The sequence below is a fragment of the Enhydra lutris genome, unplaced genomic scaffold (genome assembly GCF_002288905.1).
Source record: "Enhydra lutris kenyoni isolate GAN:26980312 unplaced genomic scaffold, ASM228890v2 scaffoldscaffold18, whole genome shotgun sequence".
NCBI lineage: Eukaryota > Metazoa > Chordata > Mammalia > Carnivora > Mustelidae > Enhydra > Enhydra lutris.
In genome coordinates, this window is record NW_019154102.1 from 24,264,396 (window position 1) to 24,281,749 (window position 17,354).

Genomic DNA, 17,354 nt, shown 5'->3' on the forward strand with positions numbered 1-17,354 from the left:
GATTATCAATTCTATTTTGGACAGTGTTGTGGACTTTGGAGGTAATCAGTAGATCAGAGCCAAAGAAAAATGTAGGATTTAACAGGAAAGGGTAGCTCAACTTATGACAGAGGATGACGTGCCCCAGAAATAGAAAAGAAAATGAAGGATGAGAGTGGTACACTTTTATGGCTAAAAGGAAAAAGCCATAAGAGGAAGAGAAGTTCTACAAGGGAGTGAATTAAAAGTGGCAGACGCTCCTGAGATGGAAGGATGAGGATGGAGAAAAACAGCACTGGATTTGGCTGATCAGAGTAAGAGGGACCTTGGGTGAGTGATGGGTGAAGCCAAATTCAAAACGGTTAAGCACGGGATGATGGTTAGAAAGTGAAATAAATTCAAGTTTGTCCAGACCCCTATCTGATTGTGTCTTGTTCCAGAAACGCTGGTTGTATCAGTAATCACATGGCTCTCTCGCTCTTTTTTTTTTTTTTTTTTTGGCGCTCCGTGTCCCTCCAGATGGTGATTCGAGTGATGACGTCTCTCAAGCTCTTCTCAGGTGGGTATTCTAGCCATCCCAAGCTAAAACCTGCTTGTTGGGCTATTTTGCGCTATCAGCGCCCGGTACTCGCGCCGGCCTTGTCCTCGCTCCCCGCGGTAGCCCTGGCCTGGATGTGGGAGGCAAAGGCTGTGAGCATTTCCTGGGCGGTGAGGTGAGCGCCGCGCATAATCAGGCGATGCCCGTCTCCTGGGGAAGAAACAAACGAGTCAAGCACTGGGAGGGCGGCGGTGCCGGGACTGAGGCGCGCGGGCTGCCTGGCACCCCTCCCGCCCCCCCCCCCCCCCCCCCGAGCCCACCGAACAGCACGTCCACGCAGGGCTCGGAGCCGTCGTGCCTCACGTCCGCAATCACCGAGCAGTTGAGGTTGGTGGAACGGACTTTCTCGCTGCTCACCGCCTGGAGGAAGGTCCTGCGGTGTGAAAACTGTTTGAGCTCCCGACCCGGGGGGCTAGACCCCCGGCGAGAGGAAGGCGCGCCCCTTCCCGTCCCCGCTTCTTCCGCCTCGTACCTCGTGGACTCCACATTCTTCTCGAAGGGGCAGAACTGAATTCGAACCTGCTTCACCGACCGGAGACCGAGCCGAGCCAAAGACGCCGCCATGGTGACCTCCGCGCCGGAAGACCTCGTGCGGCCGGAAGTGTCTTCTGACGCAGCGCCCCCTCCCCTTCCTGCCCCCAGCGGCTGCGGGGTGCGGCTCTCCGACTCTCTGTAGTGTTTGCGCGCCCCCGCCGCCGACCCGGGCTACCCAGCCCGAGAGGAGGAGGAAGGCCGGCAGAAAGGGAGGTGGTTCCACACAGAGTATGGAGGGCCCTGAAGTAAGCGGCCAGTAAATACCTATCAATAGACCTCTTGTACCACGGTGAAGACAATAAATAGTGCAGAAGCCCTTGCGCCTGGCTCCGGTAACACGTCCGTCTCCTGCAGCCTTTACCCCTTCCGTACGCTGTACGCTGCTGTGCCAGATCTAGGTTAACACCATCTTAAGCGCTGGTCCCTTCGGTCGGGACACTACCATGGCAGGGATTATATAGCTACGGGGGGTGGGGGGACCCTACTCAGGTAACTGAAGATTAAACTTGTTGAACTCTGAGTAACGGCAATTTAAACGTGAAGGTCCTTTAGCCCAGTATTCTTAAGTGACTGAAAATAGGAGACGGGGAGTGGAGGGTAATACAACTCCTGGGACTGATCTAAGTGTAGAAATGCCTATTCCACTTCTGTGGTTCCTGATGAACTAACTTTGTGTTTAGCTTGGCTCCTAGGACTTAAAAGGAAGTGGCATCCTGGTCTCTCTGCTTTGTACTGCTTTTCCCCTTTCCATTTCCTCTGGGATCCAACGCTATGGCCCTTCTCGCAGTGCGAGCCCTGAGAGGTCTTCACTGTTGGGGTACTAGGCCTGAGCCTCCCACGGATGCTGACCTCCAGGTTCCAGGCTGTGGTTTGGCCCTTTACTCTGGATTGCAGGCACTGGAGTGATCACGGATGCTTCACTTTAAGTCCAGGTTCTGTGTAGCTTGTGGTTCTCAGGTAGCCTTTCTTCTAAGCTCCCAAATGTAGGCTTTTTTAATATGCAGTTCTAAATATTTGGGCTTTCCAAACCAGAGTTGGGGAGCTCTTACTTTGTGGATCCTGGTCCTAGGCTCCTTAGGATTCAGGACTGATCCCCAGGCAGGAAAGAAAAGACAAGTGCCAACGCGGGCGCTGGTGCTGCCTCAGGGCCAGCCAGGCCTGCTGATTTCCCACCAGGTAAGCCTCTGGGCTAGGTCCCCCTCCCCACAGTGTGCTTAGCAGCTGAGCTGTCTGAGCTGGGGGTGCTCCAGGCCGAAGAGGGGGGCTCCAAGCTTTCTAGGCTGTTAAGGCTGCTGCTGGGCAGTTCGATGGACTGGACCTCATTGCATGTACCTGGGAAGGCAGGAGTGGAAAACAGGCAGTGGGCAGGAGGAGGGGTTTGACAACTATTGACAACCACATGAGGTAACTAATGAGGATGGGAGGTAGGGCACCTAAAGTAGCAAGGGGCATGGCAAAGAGCCTAGAGTTGGGGAAGAGTGACTCACAGCAACAGGGAGGCCTCCTCTGCACCTCAGACTTAGGCAGGGGCTGCTGGAATAGACACAGCAGGGCACCATCCAGCCTCTGGAAGATGCTGAGCGTGAGCAGAGTCTGGCGAAGTTCCGGGGACAGACCCCACTGTTCCTCCTCCAACAACTGGCGGACCACTCCAAAGTCTTGTCTAAGCTGCAGCGCCCCCTGCAGGCTGAGTGAAGGCCAGGGTACAATGTGCCATGGGCCTCTACTGCCTCTGCAACTGCTCTGCCCCACTTATCCCCTCCCCTTTGCCAGTTCCATTCAGCCCTCTGCCATTGCCTCCTTTTCTCCCCACCTGAACCGGATCCCGTGCGCCAGGATGTGGTCAAGCCAGGCACCCAGGATGGCTGTCAGTGCCTGGCCAAGGGCAGGGGCCTGCGCTTGAGGTGGCAATCCCTGCAATCCTTGCAACACAGGCTCCAGGACAGTGCGAACCACCAACCCAGCATACTCACTAGGAATGCTGGGGAGTTCTGGAGTGAGAGAAGAGAAAGGCCAGGATATGAGGCTATGGAGATCCGTTGAGCCCCTAATAGAGTGTCTGGGGGAAGACAGTAAGATTTGCAGGGGCACAGAAGGCAAGGACAAGGATGGAAACAGAGCAGTAGATCTAGGATTTGGAGGGGTCAGAAGACTATTACTGCTTGGGAACTGTAGAAGGGGATGCTGGGAAGAGGAGTTACCCGGAGAGAGACGATGCCGCCAGTACCGACCCCGTGGCATGTAGATTTCGAAGCCCTGTGTGGCTTGTTTATGACATTCTTGAAAAAACAGACTTAGTGACTCCTCAGGCAGGAGCTGTGGACATATGGAAAAAACGAAAGGGGCTTACCTGTTAGGGACTTGCCAAGTTATGATGCTCTTCTAAATCTGAGGTGTTTAAACTGGCTTCCATAAAGACCCAGAACAAAACTGTATGCATAATTCTACGGGCTTGGGCCATTCTGACAAGAGATACCCTAACTTTTATTGGGTCTTCCTAAAGGCCGGGACCCAGAAAAGATTATAGACAATTGCCAAAGGATTACCCTGCTTTCCTTAGCTTGGTTCAGCATCTAGAAGTCCTCCAGGTTAATTTTACTTTATAGGAACATCAAAAGGAAAAAAGGAGGGACACACCCTCACCACTATGAATGTTCCAAAGCAAATGCTAGAGAGAGGGGTCTGCATGACCTACAGACAGGCAGAGGCTGAAGAAAGGGAATTGTATGGTCTTCCATCAACTGTGAAAGGAAGGCAGGAATTATATGCAGACCAGGAGCAACGACTTTAACTTTCTGAGATTCAGGAACCTTTGGAATGTCCTTAACACTGAATATTTTTTACACCCTACTTCCATTTTCCCAGAGTAGTGTAACCTATAAAGCAAGAAAAGGCCCGTGTGCTGGTTTGGTTTCTGTGCTTTGATAGGTTATCTTTTTGGAATGGGAGAGCAAAAAAGAGGGGTCTCTTCAGCCTATTTTGGAGAGGAACCCCAAGAAATGGGTAATGTGGTAGTGGCTCTGTAAAGACAAGGTAACTGGATGCCTGCTAGCCTGAAGAGAAGAAGGGGTTTGGGGGCCGGACAGGGGGAAGTGGAGCCCATGCAGCTCCTGGTACATATCCTGACAGCGGCCTATCCTAAATCCAATTCTTCCTCTTTTCTGAAAACCCAGACTCCCTCTTATTTATGCCAAGGAAATTACCCTTTTGTCAACTGACATTTGTTAGGAATCTCCCTGTATTCAATACTCTGAGGAAACACAAGGTCACATTATGAAAGAGTCTTTCTGTCTGGGATGTTCCTAGAGGAACAAGGCATGCAGAGTCCTTCCCACAATGGTTAGTTCCCGTGGTAAGCACATTGTTCCTGTCCCTGTTCTTACAACTAGCAAGAGCTGGACTCTTCTCTTAGGTCTCCTTACCTCCCAACCTGACCACTACAGCTGGATGAGACTCTGTCAGGGTCTCCACTGTTCCCCTCCTACTCCTCCCGTGGCTTTCCATCTCTCATGAGACAAAGCCCAAATTCTGTGGGCTGGTGTTCAGTGCCCTCCACAATTTTATGCCAACCTGCTTTCTCCTCCACAGTCCCCCACCCAACCTTGGACAAAAGTGTGTGTGTGTATGTGCGTGTGTGTGCACACAGGCATGCACACAGGGAGTTTCTGCTTTGGTCAGTCATCTCCGCATTACTCCCTCAAGGAACTATGAACTTCCCATCTCCAGTAACCCCTGCCACTCTTCTGAGACTGCGTAGCCACCACCTTGAGCCACAGACCCTGTAGAGAGCTTCTGTAACAACATGCCTGCCATGGCCTGCCCTCCTTAGGGGATTCCCATGGCCATCACTGGGCAACGCCCTCATGAGAAGCCTGCTTTGGAGTATGTTGAGTTGAAGGAGACAGCAATAAACTTGAGGTGGAACAGGCAGGTGCAGATCGTAGATTAGGGCTAAACTACGTAGTGCATAGCACCAAGGCACTGTGAGTAAGCAAAGATGCGGAGAAAAAAGGAGCAGAGGGACAAAGCCTGAACTCTATAGCCTTGCCCCTATTCAGGGCACAGGAGAAATTGGGGCAGGAAGAGAAAACAAAAAAACTGAAACATCTTCCATAGTAGGAGCAGATACTGTGCAAAATGGGGAAAAATTAAAATAAAAATATAATATTATAAGTTTAGAAGAAAATAAAATCTTAGAAGACAGGCAAGAATGGATGAAGCTTATCACTGTGGAACAGGAATCAGAAGTGGGTTGGGGGCAATTAAAGTGCTATATTTTTCATTATTTTAGAAGTCTTAAATAATATCCTACTTCATTTTTAAACTATGGACATGTATTACTTTAATAAAAATGTAAATGAACATGGGGGGTTTGTGGGGGAGGAAAAGAATAAATGAAACAAGATGGGATGGGAGGGAGACAAACCATAAGTGACTCTTAATCTCACAAAACAAACTGAGGGTTGCTGGGAGGAGGGGGGTTGGGAGGGGGGGTGAGGTTATGGACATTGGGGAGGGTATGTACTATGGTGAGTGCTGTGAAGTGTGTAAACCTGGCGATTCACAGACCTATACCCCTGGGGATAAAAATACATTATATGTTTATTAAAAAAAATTAAAAAATAAAATAAAAGGCACCATTGTTAGTTTAAAAAATGTAAATGATAAACATAGAAAAGAGGAGAAATATCCTCTCAAAGCTAGTAAGTAAGGGGCTGACTTTGGCTCAGGTCATGATCTCAGGTCCTTGGATCCAGCCCTCCACACACCCCACCCCCACCGTGCGCTCAGCAGGGAGTCTGTTTGTCCCTCTCCCTTTTCCCCTCCCCCTGATCGCACGCGTGCTCTCTCTCTCTCAAATAAATAAAAGCTTTTTTTTTTTTTTTTTTTTTTTTTTTAAAGCTAGTAGATAGGGGCACCTGGGTGGCTCATTGGGTTGAGCCTCTGCCTTAGGCTCAGGTCATGATCTCAGGGTTCTGGGATTGAGCCCCACATCGGGCTCTCTGCTCAGTGGGGAGCCTGCCCCCCCCCCCCCGCCCCGCCTGCTGCTCTGCCTACTTGTGATCTCTCTGTCAAAAAAAAAAAGCTAGTAGGTAAAAGGAAAGATTCAATTATTTATCTTGCTTTTTCTTTACAAAATATACTTCAAAGTAACCAAGTAACTAATGAGGGCAAATTTCTTTATAGGAGTAAGTACTAATAAATAAAGATATGATAGAATTGGAATATCACCACTTTGTACCCCCTAATGAAATAATGGATCTAGGCAGTGATCTTCAGTGGCTGTTAACATCACAAAATGAGAGCCTGACCTATAGATGAAACAAAATTGACCACAAGCTGATAATTGTTAAAGCCTCAGTGGTAGGGATATGGGGGTCCATTATACTCTTCTCTCTAATTTTGTACATGTTTGAAGTTTTCCATAACAAGCTAAGGAAAGAGAGAACAAAAGTGAACAGAGCAAGAAAAAATAAAATCAGAGACTCCAAGGAGATTCCAAGTCACTGGAATGTTCCATGACTATCACCACCACCCCACCCCCCAAACTGGGCACAGAACTGACTTTTCAACTGCCACTGTCAGGGCCCCTGCTCTTCTCACCTGGATCTGTGAAGTTAGCTTCTGGATCTCCAGGCCCAGTTGCTGCTCCACTTCCAGGCCCAAACTTTCCTCTGCCGCCACTCTAGACAGAGCTGCTGCCTCATGCAATAGAGGCTTTGGCAGAAACAGGAAGTGAGATTTGAGCCCAGCCCAGGCTGCTCCCCTTCCCACTTGCTAGCTACTCACAGGTAAGTTCTTCTGGATCAGGACCAGGAAGGAACCTGGGGCCCACGCTGCCAGATGCTGCTGAGTTTTGCCCAGAAACCAGACCAAGGTGGTCTGCAGGGTACAGAGCCCCAGAGCAAGTGGTGCGGGACCTGGGGAGAGGAGGATGGAGTATCTGAGGGGTCACAGAACCCCTCTGGGAGGAAGCGGGCTTCAGAACAGAGTAAAGGAATAACGGGGACATCTTCAACTGTTCTGTTCCTCCATATCCAGCACCTTGTCTCACCTGGAGGCTGACAGAGGAGCAGCCCTGACCTGGGTTCTCGAAGGGCATCCAAGAGAGGAGGGAAGAGCTGTTGCAAAAGTTCAGTGGTATGAGAGGATGAGGCAAGGCTGCTCTGATCTTCACCAGCAGATCCCAAGGCCTGGCAGAAGCCTGAAGATGAGGGATAAGGTTTGATGAGGAAGGAGCAATCTGGGGCTCTTTCACTCCCAATGCCCCTTCCTTCTCACCTTGGTCCCAGCTCCAGGTAAGAGACTGATGAAATAGGTTGCGACACAAAGAAGCCAACTCCTTCTCACACTCCTGAGGCAGGGATGCTAGTGGGAGAAACGGCTCTGGAGCCTGAAAAGAGGCCTCTCTTTTCCAGAACTACCGCCCACTCAATGACGGGGGAAGAGGGGAGGCTGCCACCAAGACTCAAGACTTGAGTAGAAAGGAAGACTGGCCTTGAAACCCAGATGCTAGAGCCTGTCGGGTCGGGAGGGGGTTAGAGAGTTAGGAGTAAGGGGTTGGGGAGGTAGTGTTCGTTCTAAAGGGCCTGCTTCTGCAGTCCGCTTGGCAGGGGAGTGACGTGGCTAGGGAGAAGAAAGAGACCCCGGTCTGCCCAAAGGCCCATCCAGGCTCCATCACTCACCCTGACCCAGTGCCTGACTCAGCTGTTGTGCCGCTGCCCTGCGGTCCCTCCAGGGTCCTAGACTTAGGTCCAGACTCTGAGCACAAGCTGCCCACAGCAGGGTCCAGTACCGGCTCCACAGGGCTCCAGCCCCTTCAAGCCCCAGTCCACTGGTGGTTGAATCCGCCACGCCCCCCAGCAGCCCCAGCAGCCCCGGCAGCAGCTCCCGCTCATCTTGGCACCGACTGCGGAGCTGATCCCGCAAGCCCGCTCCCTTGAGCGCCTCACCTAGCTGACCCGCTACCTGGCAACCCCGCTCCCCCGTCAGGAGGCGGAGCACACGGGCGGGCGGGAAAGGGCGCGCTGCCCCAGGGACATGGCTCAAGGCTTTTTCCTGCAGCTGGTGGTAGGCGGGAAGCGCCAGCAGCACGTCGGCAAGTTGGGAAGACAAGCCGGGGCTGGCCGCCTCCCGACCCAGAGCCCGAAGCTGCATCTCTATGGCAGCATCCAGGCGCTGGGCGGCCAGTCCGATAGGGCGCGCCATGAGTAACGTTACGGGAGTTTCCCGTAGGCCGATTCGCAGCACAGCTCCTCGGGAGGGGTGCGGTAGCAGGTCGCGGCACAGCTGAGGCCAGGGGCCGGGGTCGGGGCCCGGCGCGCTGGCACTCATGATCCTCAGGAGGCGCACGGCCGCCTGTAGGTGGCGGGCGCAGTCCCGGGCTTGGAGGAGCTGCTCCCGCTCGCGATGCAGCCGCAGCAACACGGCCCGGAGACGCTGCAGCGCGGGAGGGATCGGGCGGCCCGCTGCCGCCTCCCGCCACCAGTCCGCCGCGCCCTCGTCGTGGTGCTCTCTGGCGTCCGCCGGCGCCGCCCACCACGACCCCCCTCCCCGGGCTCCACCGGGCCGCGGGTCTAGGCAGGGGATGCTCCCGGCAACCGGCAGCCACGACCAGCCACGAAAGTCCCCGCCAGGAGTCCCCGCCTGCCTTCTCTCCCACTGCTCCTCCACGGCGCCTCCGGGTTGCGCCCTCAACGGCGGCACGGTAGGAAGCGGAGGTAGAAGGCCACCAGAGCGAGATGCCTGGGCCATGGGGCGCCGCGTCCGGGACGAACCTAACGATTCCCACTTCCCCGCACTGCCCAACGCCCGCGGCCGCCGGGACTCCGCCCCGTCCCAGGAGCCTTCATCTCTAGCCCTGGAGCCGCCGGGACCGTCATGGACTCTCTCGCGCTCCGTAAGCGGAGGCTTCTGCCCCTAACAAAGATGGCGGTCTACCCTGTGCTACTCCGCCCCCCCATCTCCCCCCACCCTCCCGGCTGTATCAAATACCAGGCGGTCTTTCACTTTCGGGTCACTGTTGATGGGAGATGGCGCCGATTCCGAAGGCAGTGGGGCGGATAAAGTTAGGTAAGTAGGTGTGACAAGACGACAAGGAGGTCTAGGAGGGGAAGGCCAGCCCCACTTGGGTTTACCTGTTTTCAGCAGGGTCTTGTGCTTTACGGGGTGGGCGAAAGGCTCCGGCCCATCCTTCCCAAGTCCCTTGACGCGCCACCGCCTTCGTTTACTATAGACTGTCCTCTGCAGCCTGGCTGCCCGCTGGAGGTCGCTGCTGTCCCCAAGCTCTGCCAGGAATTCGGTCCCGAGCACTACGGCGCCGAGGTAAAAGGACTCCTAGCTCCCCCTCGTCCCGTTTCTCTTGATCACGCCTTTCTCCAGCCACACTGGGCTCGGAGGGCTCGGTAGAGGCGTAGCCTGGGGCTCGTGCTTGGAGGAGCGCGTGGCAAATGGAGGGTGGTGAAAGTGGGCAGGATTGGGCGGACGAGGGTCTGAGTTGAGAATTGGGGAGTGGATGGGAGTTCCTTAGGGTAAGATAATATGAATACAGGGAAGAGTGTGAGCAAAGACACCAAGGCAAGGAAAAGTTTAGAAAACTTCACTGAAGTGAGACTTGAGTGGTTTGGTTGGAACTGCAAGAAATGAAGGGGGGGAGGAGGCAGCAAGTGGCTTGAAATGCTTGGATGTCCTCAAGTAGGTGATAGGGTTATTGAGGAGGGGACAGGATCAGATTTGGGAGCACTTAAGAAGCTGTATTTCCAGCTGCTTCCTGGGTATCTCCAAAACCTCAAATTCAGCAATTCCGTTAGTTAATTCATCTACTTTGCAAGTTGATTGCTTTTCCTCTAACTTTAGTTTTGGCTAGTAACACAAACGGACATCCAGTTACTTAATGCAGAAATCTGGGAATCGTTGTATATAATCCTCCCTTTCCTTTACCTCACACATGTAGCCAGTCACTAAAATCCACTTTGGAAATGTCTCTCTCTCTCTCTCTTTTTATAAAAGATTTTATTTATTTACTCATGAGAGACAGAGAGAGAGGCAGAGGGAGAAGCAGGCTCCCTGCTGGGCAGGGAGCCCCATGTGGGACTCCATTCCAGGACCCCGGGATCATGACCTGAGCCTAAGGCAGATGCTTAACTGATTGAGCCACCTAGGTGCCCCTGGAAATGTCTCTTGACTGTAGCCCATCATTTCCATTCCTGCTTCTGCTGCCGCTTCCTTAGCTTAAGAATTCATTCTTTCTGTCATAGGGGCCTGCCAACTAAACATCCCACCCCTAGAATCATGTCCTCCCTACCCCCACCCCAGTGCTGTTTCACTTGAGTGTTTGACTTGAGTGCTTCACTCCCCAGATCAGGTCCGCTCCCATCCCTAACAAGACAAAGTCCAAACTCCCTGGGTCACACAGGGTTCTTCAGAGCCAGCTCCTGGCTGCATCTCTAATAGAATAGTCTCCTCACCAATCACTCTGCCTTTGCTCACTCACCACACTTACTGAGTGCCACCAATGTACCAGTTTTAGGCACTGGGAAGACAGCAGTAAACCAAACACAAAAATCCTTTTAGTCAGTGAATTAGAAGCATCTAGTGGAGGCAGCCAGTCAACAAATAAACAATATAGTATGCCAGATATGAAAAATACAAGGAAAAATAAAAAGGGTAGGGAGTGCTGAATGAAGTTGAGTTTCTCTTTTTAAAGGGAGTAGTCAGAAAGGGCCTCCTGGGAAAGGTTTAGCAGGCAGGGATCTGAAGGGGTGAGCCATTCACTGGGGAAAGAACATTCCAGGGAGAGGAAGTAACAAGGACATAAGCCCTGAGATGGGAACACACTTGGTGTGTTGTAGGACCTTCACAGACCACTGACCACTGTAGCTAGAGGTGGGACCAGAGGAGAGGGGCTGATTCATGGAGAACTGGGGAGCCAGATCGTGGTCAGCCACATGGTGAATTAAGACAGTAGCACAGACTGTGCCTAGGGGAGAGGTAGAAGGTCAAGATCATCCCTTTTTTTTTTGGCTTGTTTTTAGAGATAGCTAGACTGGGCCAGTTAGGAAATTGAATTAAACCCAGAAGGAAATTGAATTTGAGAATAAGACTTGATGAAAGCCCACAGCAGTGTCAGTGAAGATGCTGCTGAGTCAGAACTATCTCCTGAAGGATTACCTACCTCTGAGACTGTTTAGAAAGTTGACCATACCTCCCTGATCTGAAGTCCTTGCTATGCATTCGTTTAGCACTCTGGTGTTTCATGTGGCTTCTAAGTTTCTCAGTCAGTGGGCCACCCCCCAGTCAGGGGTGTGCTCTGTTTACACCTGAATGGCCCCAGAAGGACAAGATGGCTCCTGTCCTCCTCCAGAGCTGACACTAAACGAGGAATCGGGTAAGAACCACAGAATGTAATGGGCGAAGCCTTCAAGAGTCTTATCTCGTGTTGTGAATGATGAAGCCAAGGTTCAGAGAGGTTAAATGACTTGTCCAGAGTCAGTCGTCAGGCAGTATGGCAAAGCCAGAACTAAGATGCAGGCAGCAAAGTGTTCTTTCCGGTTCCATGCTTCTCGCCAATTGAAAGTGCAATAAAAAGTGAATAACAAGGTTCTAAATTGTATAACACAGACCATGTGAGTCCAGCTTGGTTGAGTGAGAGCAGAGATCACTGGAGATGAAGAGGTTTGAGGAAAGATGGAATTTGATCTGAACCTTGAAAGTGAGACAGGTGTGGTGAGAAGCTCAGAGCCAGGAGGGATTTAGGGACAGTTGGAGGGACGATCCCAACACTAGAAGAAACCTGAGAACAGAGGGACGACAGCAGCCAAGCAGGAGGAAATTACGGAGGAAGATTAGAGGGTCAGCCTGGGCTTTCTGGAAGGCTCCAAATCCCAGCGTGAGGAGCTAGACTCAATCCTGCCTATGGCCCTGGCAGCGGGGGATTACTGGAAGTTCCTGAGTAGGGAAGTAACTTCTGAGAGCTTGGTTTTGGGGGAAACAGACCACTTGCAGGGGACAGGCCAGCCAGGGATGCTGTGCTCATTTCAGCGTGATGTAGCTCCAGAGCAGGTTGTATGGGGTTGCCTGTATTTAAGGATATGGCAGGGTGTGTAGCTGGAAGAGCAGGTAAGAGGGCTCATTCTGGGCCTCCGTGTAGCTGATGTAGTGGCAGGTCAAGAGGAGGAGATCTTATATGATAGAGAAGACTGGGCTGAGGGCCACACAGAACGCTTGGGAAGCAGGAGAGTGGTGAAGGAGGTGATAAACCAGGAAAACCAGAGCAGCGTGTCTTCAGGCCCTGAGCTGGGGAGAAGGTCAGCCAGTAAGGTTCTCCAGGCTGGGTGGCTGGGTTGTCTCCATGGTGGACCAGTCGACCCAGCCAAGTCCCCCGTTCTCTCCTAGAGCTACCCCCAACACCAGCCTCCCCTCTCCTCCCCCTCCCAGGACATAGCGGATTTTCTTCAACGGCTTGTGGCGAGTGATCCCCAGGGCCTGCACCGGATCCATGTGGACGGGAGCAGCGGGCGGCTACAGCTTTGGCACCATGGTGGGGCGTGCAGGGGCCGAGCCCAGGGATCGAGGCTGGTACCCTGGGGAGGGCTGGCCCTCAGATGTTCATCTCTCTCATGTACCTTTTTCTTTCTCTTCTCCCTATCCCTCCGGACAGATTACCTCCTGGACCATTTCTGCGATGAGGGGAAAATGCCTAGACAGAGTGACATGGCCAAGGGGGTCAAGGGACTGGGCACCTACTGTGGTCTCCGAAAGTCCTTCCTATATCCTCCTCAAGGGTCTAAGCCCTGCCCTCCTAGCCCCTCCGCCCCTTCCCCTGGTGGCTCAGACAGCCTACTTCAGGTGGCCATGCCCCAGAAGCTCCTGCTGACAGAAGAGGTGAGACTGTCAGCAAGGGGCCTCCCCTCGCCCAGTGCTCTTCTAACTGCCATGTGCCCTCATCCGTCTGGCCCCTAATCTGGACCTTTCAAGGTCCTTCCATCCTGCTGGCCTCCCTTTGTTTTTCTCGTTCTCCCTCTCTCTCTTTTCCGGTCACCTGCCTTTTCTTCTCCAGGAAGCCAACCACCTGGCTGAGGAGCTGGTGGCTGAAGAGGAGCGCATGAAACAGAGAGCAGAGAAGAAACGACTCAAGAAGAAGGTAGCTGGAGGGCAGGAGGAGTGGGAACCTAGAGGGATTGGGGAGAGGGAAAGGGGGACACATTGTGAGGACAGGAAAGAATTTGGGGTAGCCCATAATGGATCCTCTTGTGAGAGGGGGCCCAGGGGGCTCAGAGCCTAGAGGGGAGGGTCTCATGGAAGCCCTATGGTGTGATGGTTCTGGAGTCACACTGTGCCGCCTGGGCTGGATTCTGCCTCTTTCTTACTGGGGAACCTCTGCCTGGTGAGTCTCCTGTCTGCTTTTTCACCTGTAACACAAAGATAACAACAAAACCTACCTCATGGAGTTGCAGGGATCAAATGAGATAGTGTGTGCAAAGCTCTTAACCTGGTACACGACTTGTAGTCTCTACTGTACATGTAAAGAATTGGCTTCAAGATACAGATTTTGTGTGTGTGTGTGTGTGTGTGTGTGTGTGTGTGTATTTACATGTAGTGTTCAAAATATATCATCAGCGTCAGCATCATTATCATTGCAGCGTCAAAAGGATCGCAAGCGACAGGAGCGCTTGGAGCAGGAGGGTGGGGAGCCCAAGGTGAGTGTCTCCAAGCTGGTATGAAGAACACTAGGTGCCAGGAGGGTGGGAGCTCAGAGGGCAGACAGCTCAAGTGATCCCCATCTGCCTTCCCTCCAGGTCATGGCCACCCCAAATGGGGATGGGAGCCCCCCATCCAGCCCTGGGAACCCTCCTCAGGGACAGTGCAGTGAGGAAGAGGTGAGAGTCTCCTTCCTTTCTTGATCTTGGGCCCCCCCCCACCCCGCCTTCCTCTCTCCCTATTCCAGGACATATTTCATCCCCACTCCCTAACTTTCCTTTCTGCTCACAGGACTCACTGGATCTATCTAGCACTTTCGTGTCTCTGGCTTTGCGCAAAGTCGGGGATTGGCCTCCCAGTGCCCGCAGAGAGAAGGGACTGAGCCAGGAGCCTCGAGGCAAAAGCCGGAGCCCCAAAGGAAAGATGGGCCAGGAGGAAGCGAGCTCTCCAATAGAAGAGAGCCCCAGGCAGAGTCCTAAGGCAGAGGTGAGGTGACCAGTAGAAGTTCTCTGGCTCTAGGATTAAGAGATGTGGGTCAGGCTCCATCACTGACAGGGAAGGTAGGGCTGATCCCATCTTGCAGAACTGTCATAAGAATTACAGAAGTTGGGAAGTTGGCAATAGTCATTGTTTGAACAAAGGAGAAGGATTTGGGGGCACTGAGGCCTGAATCCTGCTTGACTTTGCTCCCCATCCCTAGGCATCTCCAGGACTGCTGGCAGTTGCCTTACAGCAGAGCCAGGAGCTGGCAAGTGAGATTCTCTCTTTCTCTTTCCTTCCTCACCTCATCCTCCCCGGGATAGCCCCATCTGAACCCTCCCACCTTCTCTCCTCCCCAGCACTGGGTACCAGCTTTGCCCAAAATGGCTTCTACCACAAGGCTGTGGTTCTCTTTACCCAGGCTTTGAAGCTCAATCCCCGGGATTATCGGTGAGTGGGGGCTTAGCCACTGTGCTGGGAGGTCAGGGTGAGGCAGAGCGTTAAGGATCTAGACTTTTGGTCACTTTGTCTTTACCAGGTTATTTGGAAACCGCTCTTTCTGCCATGAGCGGCTGGGTCAGTCCATGTGGGCCCTGGCCGATGCCCAGGTAGCCCTCACCCTGCGACCGGGCTGGCCCCGGGGCCTTTTCCGCCTGGGCAAGGCCCTGATGGGACTGCAGGTAAGGGATCTGAGATTGGAAGTGTGGGTGGAATTTGGGTGGCATGGGGTAGGGATTGGGTCTGTACTGACATTTTTTAGTAAAGCTCCTGGTACCACAGTATCAGTGGTACTAGGAGCTGAGGCGAGTTTGAGGAAGGAGACAGTTTTAATTTCCTTCCCCCACTTGATACCTAAACTTTCCTCTTTCTAATTGCTCTGGGATGAAAGCGTTTTGAAGAGGCAGCTGCTGTGTTCCAGGAGACTCTGAGAGGCGGCTCCCAGCCCGATGCCGCCCGGGAGCTCCACTCTTGCCTTCTGCACCTTGCTCTGGTAAGGGAACCAGGCCCACTGGCGGGCCCAGAGCGGGCAGCCGGAGAGCTGGCTGGGATTTCCACAGCGAGTGCTGCTCCTTTCCTCAGGGTAGTGATGGCAGGGATGGGTGAGAAGAGGGGCATGGGCTATGCTGCTGGAAAGGAGGAACAGGTGCCCCTCTCTCTCCCTTCTCAGCAGAATCAGCGAGGAGGAATCCGGGAGCCACTTCTGTCAACTGGGTTCCCACAGCCATTTTCCCAAGCTGGGCCTGGCACCTCAAGCCTCCTGTCTGACATTCGTCCTCCAAGCACTGGTCCAAGAGCCGCTGGCCTTCTGTCTCCACCGCTGCATTATCCCCCAAGTCACCTGAGCCACTGTAACTCGCCCCTTCCCCAGACTCAGAGTAGGAGCCCCCACCCTCTCCATCTCCGGGGCACCTCAAAGGGCTCTGGTATCCTGGGACATCGGCCCCAGCATCTACCTCAGGCCAGATGATGGAGGACCTGTCCCTCATAGGACAAGGCCATGTGTGCCTCCCCTAGTTCCCTGCATATATTGAGATCTTGTAGTCTAAAGCCATAATTAAAGATACCGCTGGTGGCCGTTCCTGTTGCCAAAGAGACCTGATGACAGAAAGGAACCCCATGTCCACTGAAACAACCTTTCTTTGATTCTGAAGCAGATGGTATCCTCTGGGAGCAGTAGAGAAAAATAAAATCCACCAAGGCTAAGGAGGGAACTGTACAGAAGTTCAGGTTTTCAGACTATATCAGACCCAGAAGGGAACATCTGGGGCCTGCTCTGATTTTTGGCTCTGGGCATCTCATGCACCAGCCAGAGATCTGTGCTCAGGAACAGGTTCAGGGGATGCCTGAGGCCTGAGTCCCACCCTGCATCGTGGCAGATGCTCACATCTTCCTGAGCCCAGCCTCACCTTGTTCCTTCTAGCCCCAGCCCCTCATGCCTTGTTTCCTGTCACTAGGTGCACATTCTGACCTCTCCTTTGCCCAGGGGCCTCACCTTCTTCAACTGCCAGAAGGGGTTTACATTTGGGAAATCCCTTACCAGGTCCTGCCTGGAGCTGGCAGGGTACACACATCTCCACAGCCCGCCCACCCGTGCTGGCTCTCCTGCTCATGGGACCCCAGCAGGCACCCCGGCTGCTGCTCCTGTGGCTGTGCTTTCTCCATTCCGGCACTAGGCGTTGTAATGAGCATTTCCCCATGTCAAGTTTACTCAGTATTTCGACCAAGGGTCACTGCCCCCAAAGAAGGCTGTCATTCCCTGCTTCCTGTGTAAGAATCATGATCTTATGGTTTCTCGAAGATCCTGACAGCTGCCCCTGGCTGCTTCCTCCCTAACCCTTCCTGGGACTCTCAGCTCACTGAAATGTGGATCTGCAGGGGACTCCGGCCTCCCAGAATGCCTTGCCTGGAGGAACCGTTCATCAGGAGAAATGATTCTTGCCCCCCTGTGGTCTTGCTCAACACCATTCATAGCTGTATAGGGGATGTTGAAAAACCTTCTTTATACAGGGCTTTCCCAGATCATTTTTGTTTACAGAGCAGGCTCTTTCAGTACTGTATAGCAGAATGAAGTCTGCCAGCATGAGCTGGGTCACCTTGGGCAGGTCTTAACGTCTGTGCCTTAGGTCCCTCATCTGAAAAATGGGGGCAATCCCTACCTCACAGGGCAGTTGTGAGGACTGAAAGTCAAAGTGTAAGAAAATGCCTACCAAGTGCCTGGTACACAATGGGTGCTAAATAAATTGGTTTTTATCTGCAATGGTCCTACATACTCATGATTCCCCCACAGTGGAAAGAGGGGATTATGAGTGAATTGTTGCTTATTTCACAAAATACAGAGCTCTGGGGCTGTGGTTCTCCAAGTGCAGGGCCTGGACCAGCAGCAACCTGGGAACTTGCTGCAAATGCATTCTCAGGCCCCACCCTAGAGCTTCTCAATCAGAAAGGACAACAGTGGGGCATAGCAAGTTGCGTTTCATTAAGCCCTCTGGGCGATGCTGATGCCCACCCACTTGTTCTAGGACCTGGCAGAGGATACACCATCTGGAGACCATTTTGGTGGGCG

General features: G+C 53.0%; 3 protein-coding genes across 5 annotated transcripts; 1 reads left to right on the plus strand and 2 right to left on the minus strand.

Annotated features, from left to right (window-relative positions):
- Nucleotides 1-459: 459 nt before the first annotated feature.
- On the minus strand, nt 460-2,169 carry LOC111148169 (mitochondrial ribosomal protein L53). The gene is made up of 3 exons (XM_022504616.1): nt 1,050-2,169; nt 838-950; nt 460-727 (listed from the first exon to the last, which is right to left on the minus strand). Exons 1-3 carry the CDS (start codon nt 1,139-1,141, stop codon nt 594-596), a joined length of 339 nt encoding a protein of 112 aa, XP_022360324.1. The 5' UTR covers nt 1,142-2,169; the 3' UTR covers nt 460-593.
- Nucleotides 2,167-8,875, minus strand: LOC111148167 (coiled-coil domain containing 142). Its single transcript, XM_022504611.1, is given in 11 exon segments — nt 2,167-2,374; nt 2,376-2,443; nt 2,599-2,798; nt 2,925-3,102; nt 3,313-3,427; nt 6,716-6,829; nt 6,902-7,032; nt 7,167-7,316; nt 7,394-7,480; nt 7,798-8,688; nt 8,734-8,875. Coding segments are annotated over 11 exon segments (2,256 nt in total). The 5' UTR covers nt 8,867-8,875; the 3' UTR covers nt 2,167-2,185.
- Nucleotides 8,876-9,069: 194 nt separating this feature from the next.
- Nucleotides 9,070-17,048, plus strand: LOC111148168 (tetratricopeptide repeat domain 31). Of its 3 annotated transcripts, XM_022504615.1 has the most exons (13): nt 9,070-9,184; nt 9,348-9,436; nt 12,548-12,650; nt 12,771-12,994; nt 13,170-13,253; nt 13,753-13,809; nt 13,909-13,989; nt 14,102-14,296; nt 14,511-14,562; nt 14,650-14,740; nt 14,829-14,970; nt 15,180-15,281; nt 15,459-17,048. In XM_022504615.1, the coding sequence occupies exons 1-13, from the start codon at nt 9,145-9,147 to the stop codon at nt 15,756-15,758; spliced, it is 1,560 nt and encodes a 519-aa protein (XP_022360323.1). In that variant the 5' UTR covers nt 9,070-9,144; the 3' UTR covers nt 15,759-17,048. The 3 variants fall into 3 exon arrangements, with proteins under 3 accessions (XP_022360323.1, XP_022360320.1, XP_022360321.1); XM_022504612.1 differs by having other exon boundaries at nt 12,548-12,994; XM_022504613.1 differs by having other exon boundaries at nt 12,548-12,994; nt 15,462-17,045.
- The last annotated feature ends 306 nt before the right edge of the window (nt 17,049-17,354 follow it).

Bases quoted from the DNA above. Each gene is read 5' to 3' on its own strand.
- LOC111148169 (XM_022504616.1), bottom strand. From the start codon at position 1,141: ATGGCGGCGTCTTTGGCTCGGCTCGGTCTCCGGTCGGTGAAGCAGGTT. The intron at 951-1,049 runs GTACGAGGCGGA...TTCACACCGCAG, and splicing joins AAGAATGTGGAGTCCACGAG to GACCTTCCTCCAGGCGGTGA. The intron at 728-837 runs GTGGGCTCGGGG...TTTCTTCCCCAG, and splicing joins CTGCGTGGACGTGCTGTTCG to GAGACGGGCATCGCCTGATT.
- LOC111148168 (XM_022504612.1), top strand. From the start codon at position 9,145: ATGGCGCCGATTCCGAAGGCAGTGGGGCGGATAAAGTTAG. The intron at 9,185-9,347 runs GTAAGTAGGTGT...CGTTTACTATAG, and splicing joins AGTGGGGCGGATAAAGTTAG to ACTGTCCTCTGCAGCCTGGC. The intron at 14,563-14,649 runs GTGAGATTCTCT...TCTCCTCCCCAG, and splicing joins GCAGAGCCAGGAGCTGGCAA to CACTGGGTACCAGCTTTGCC.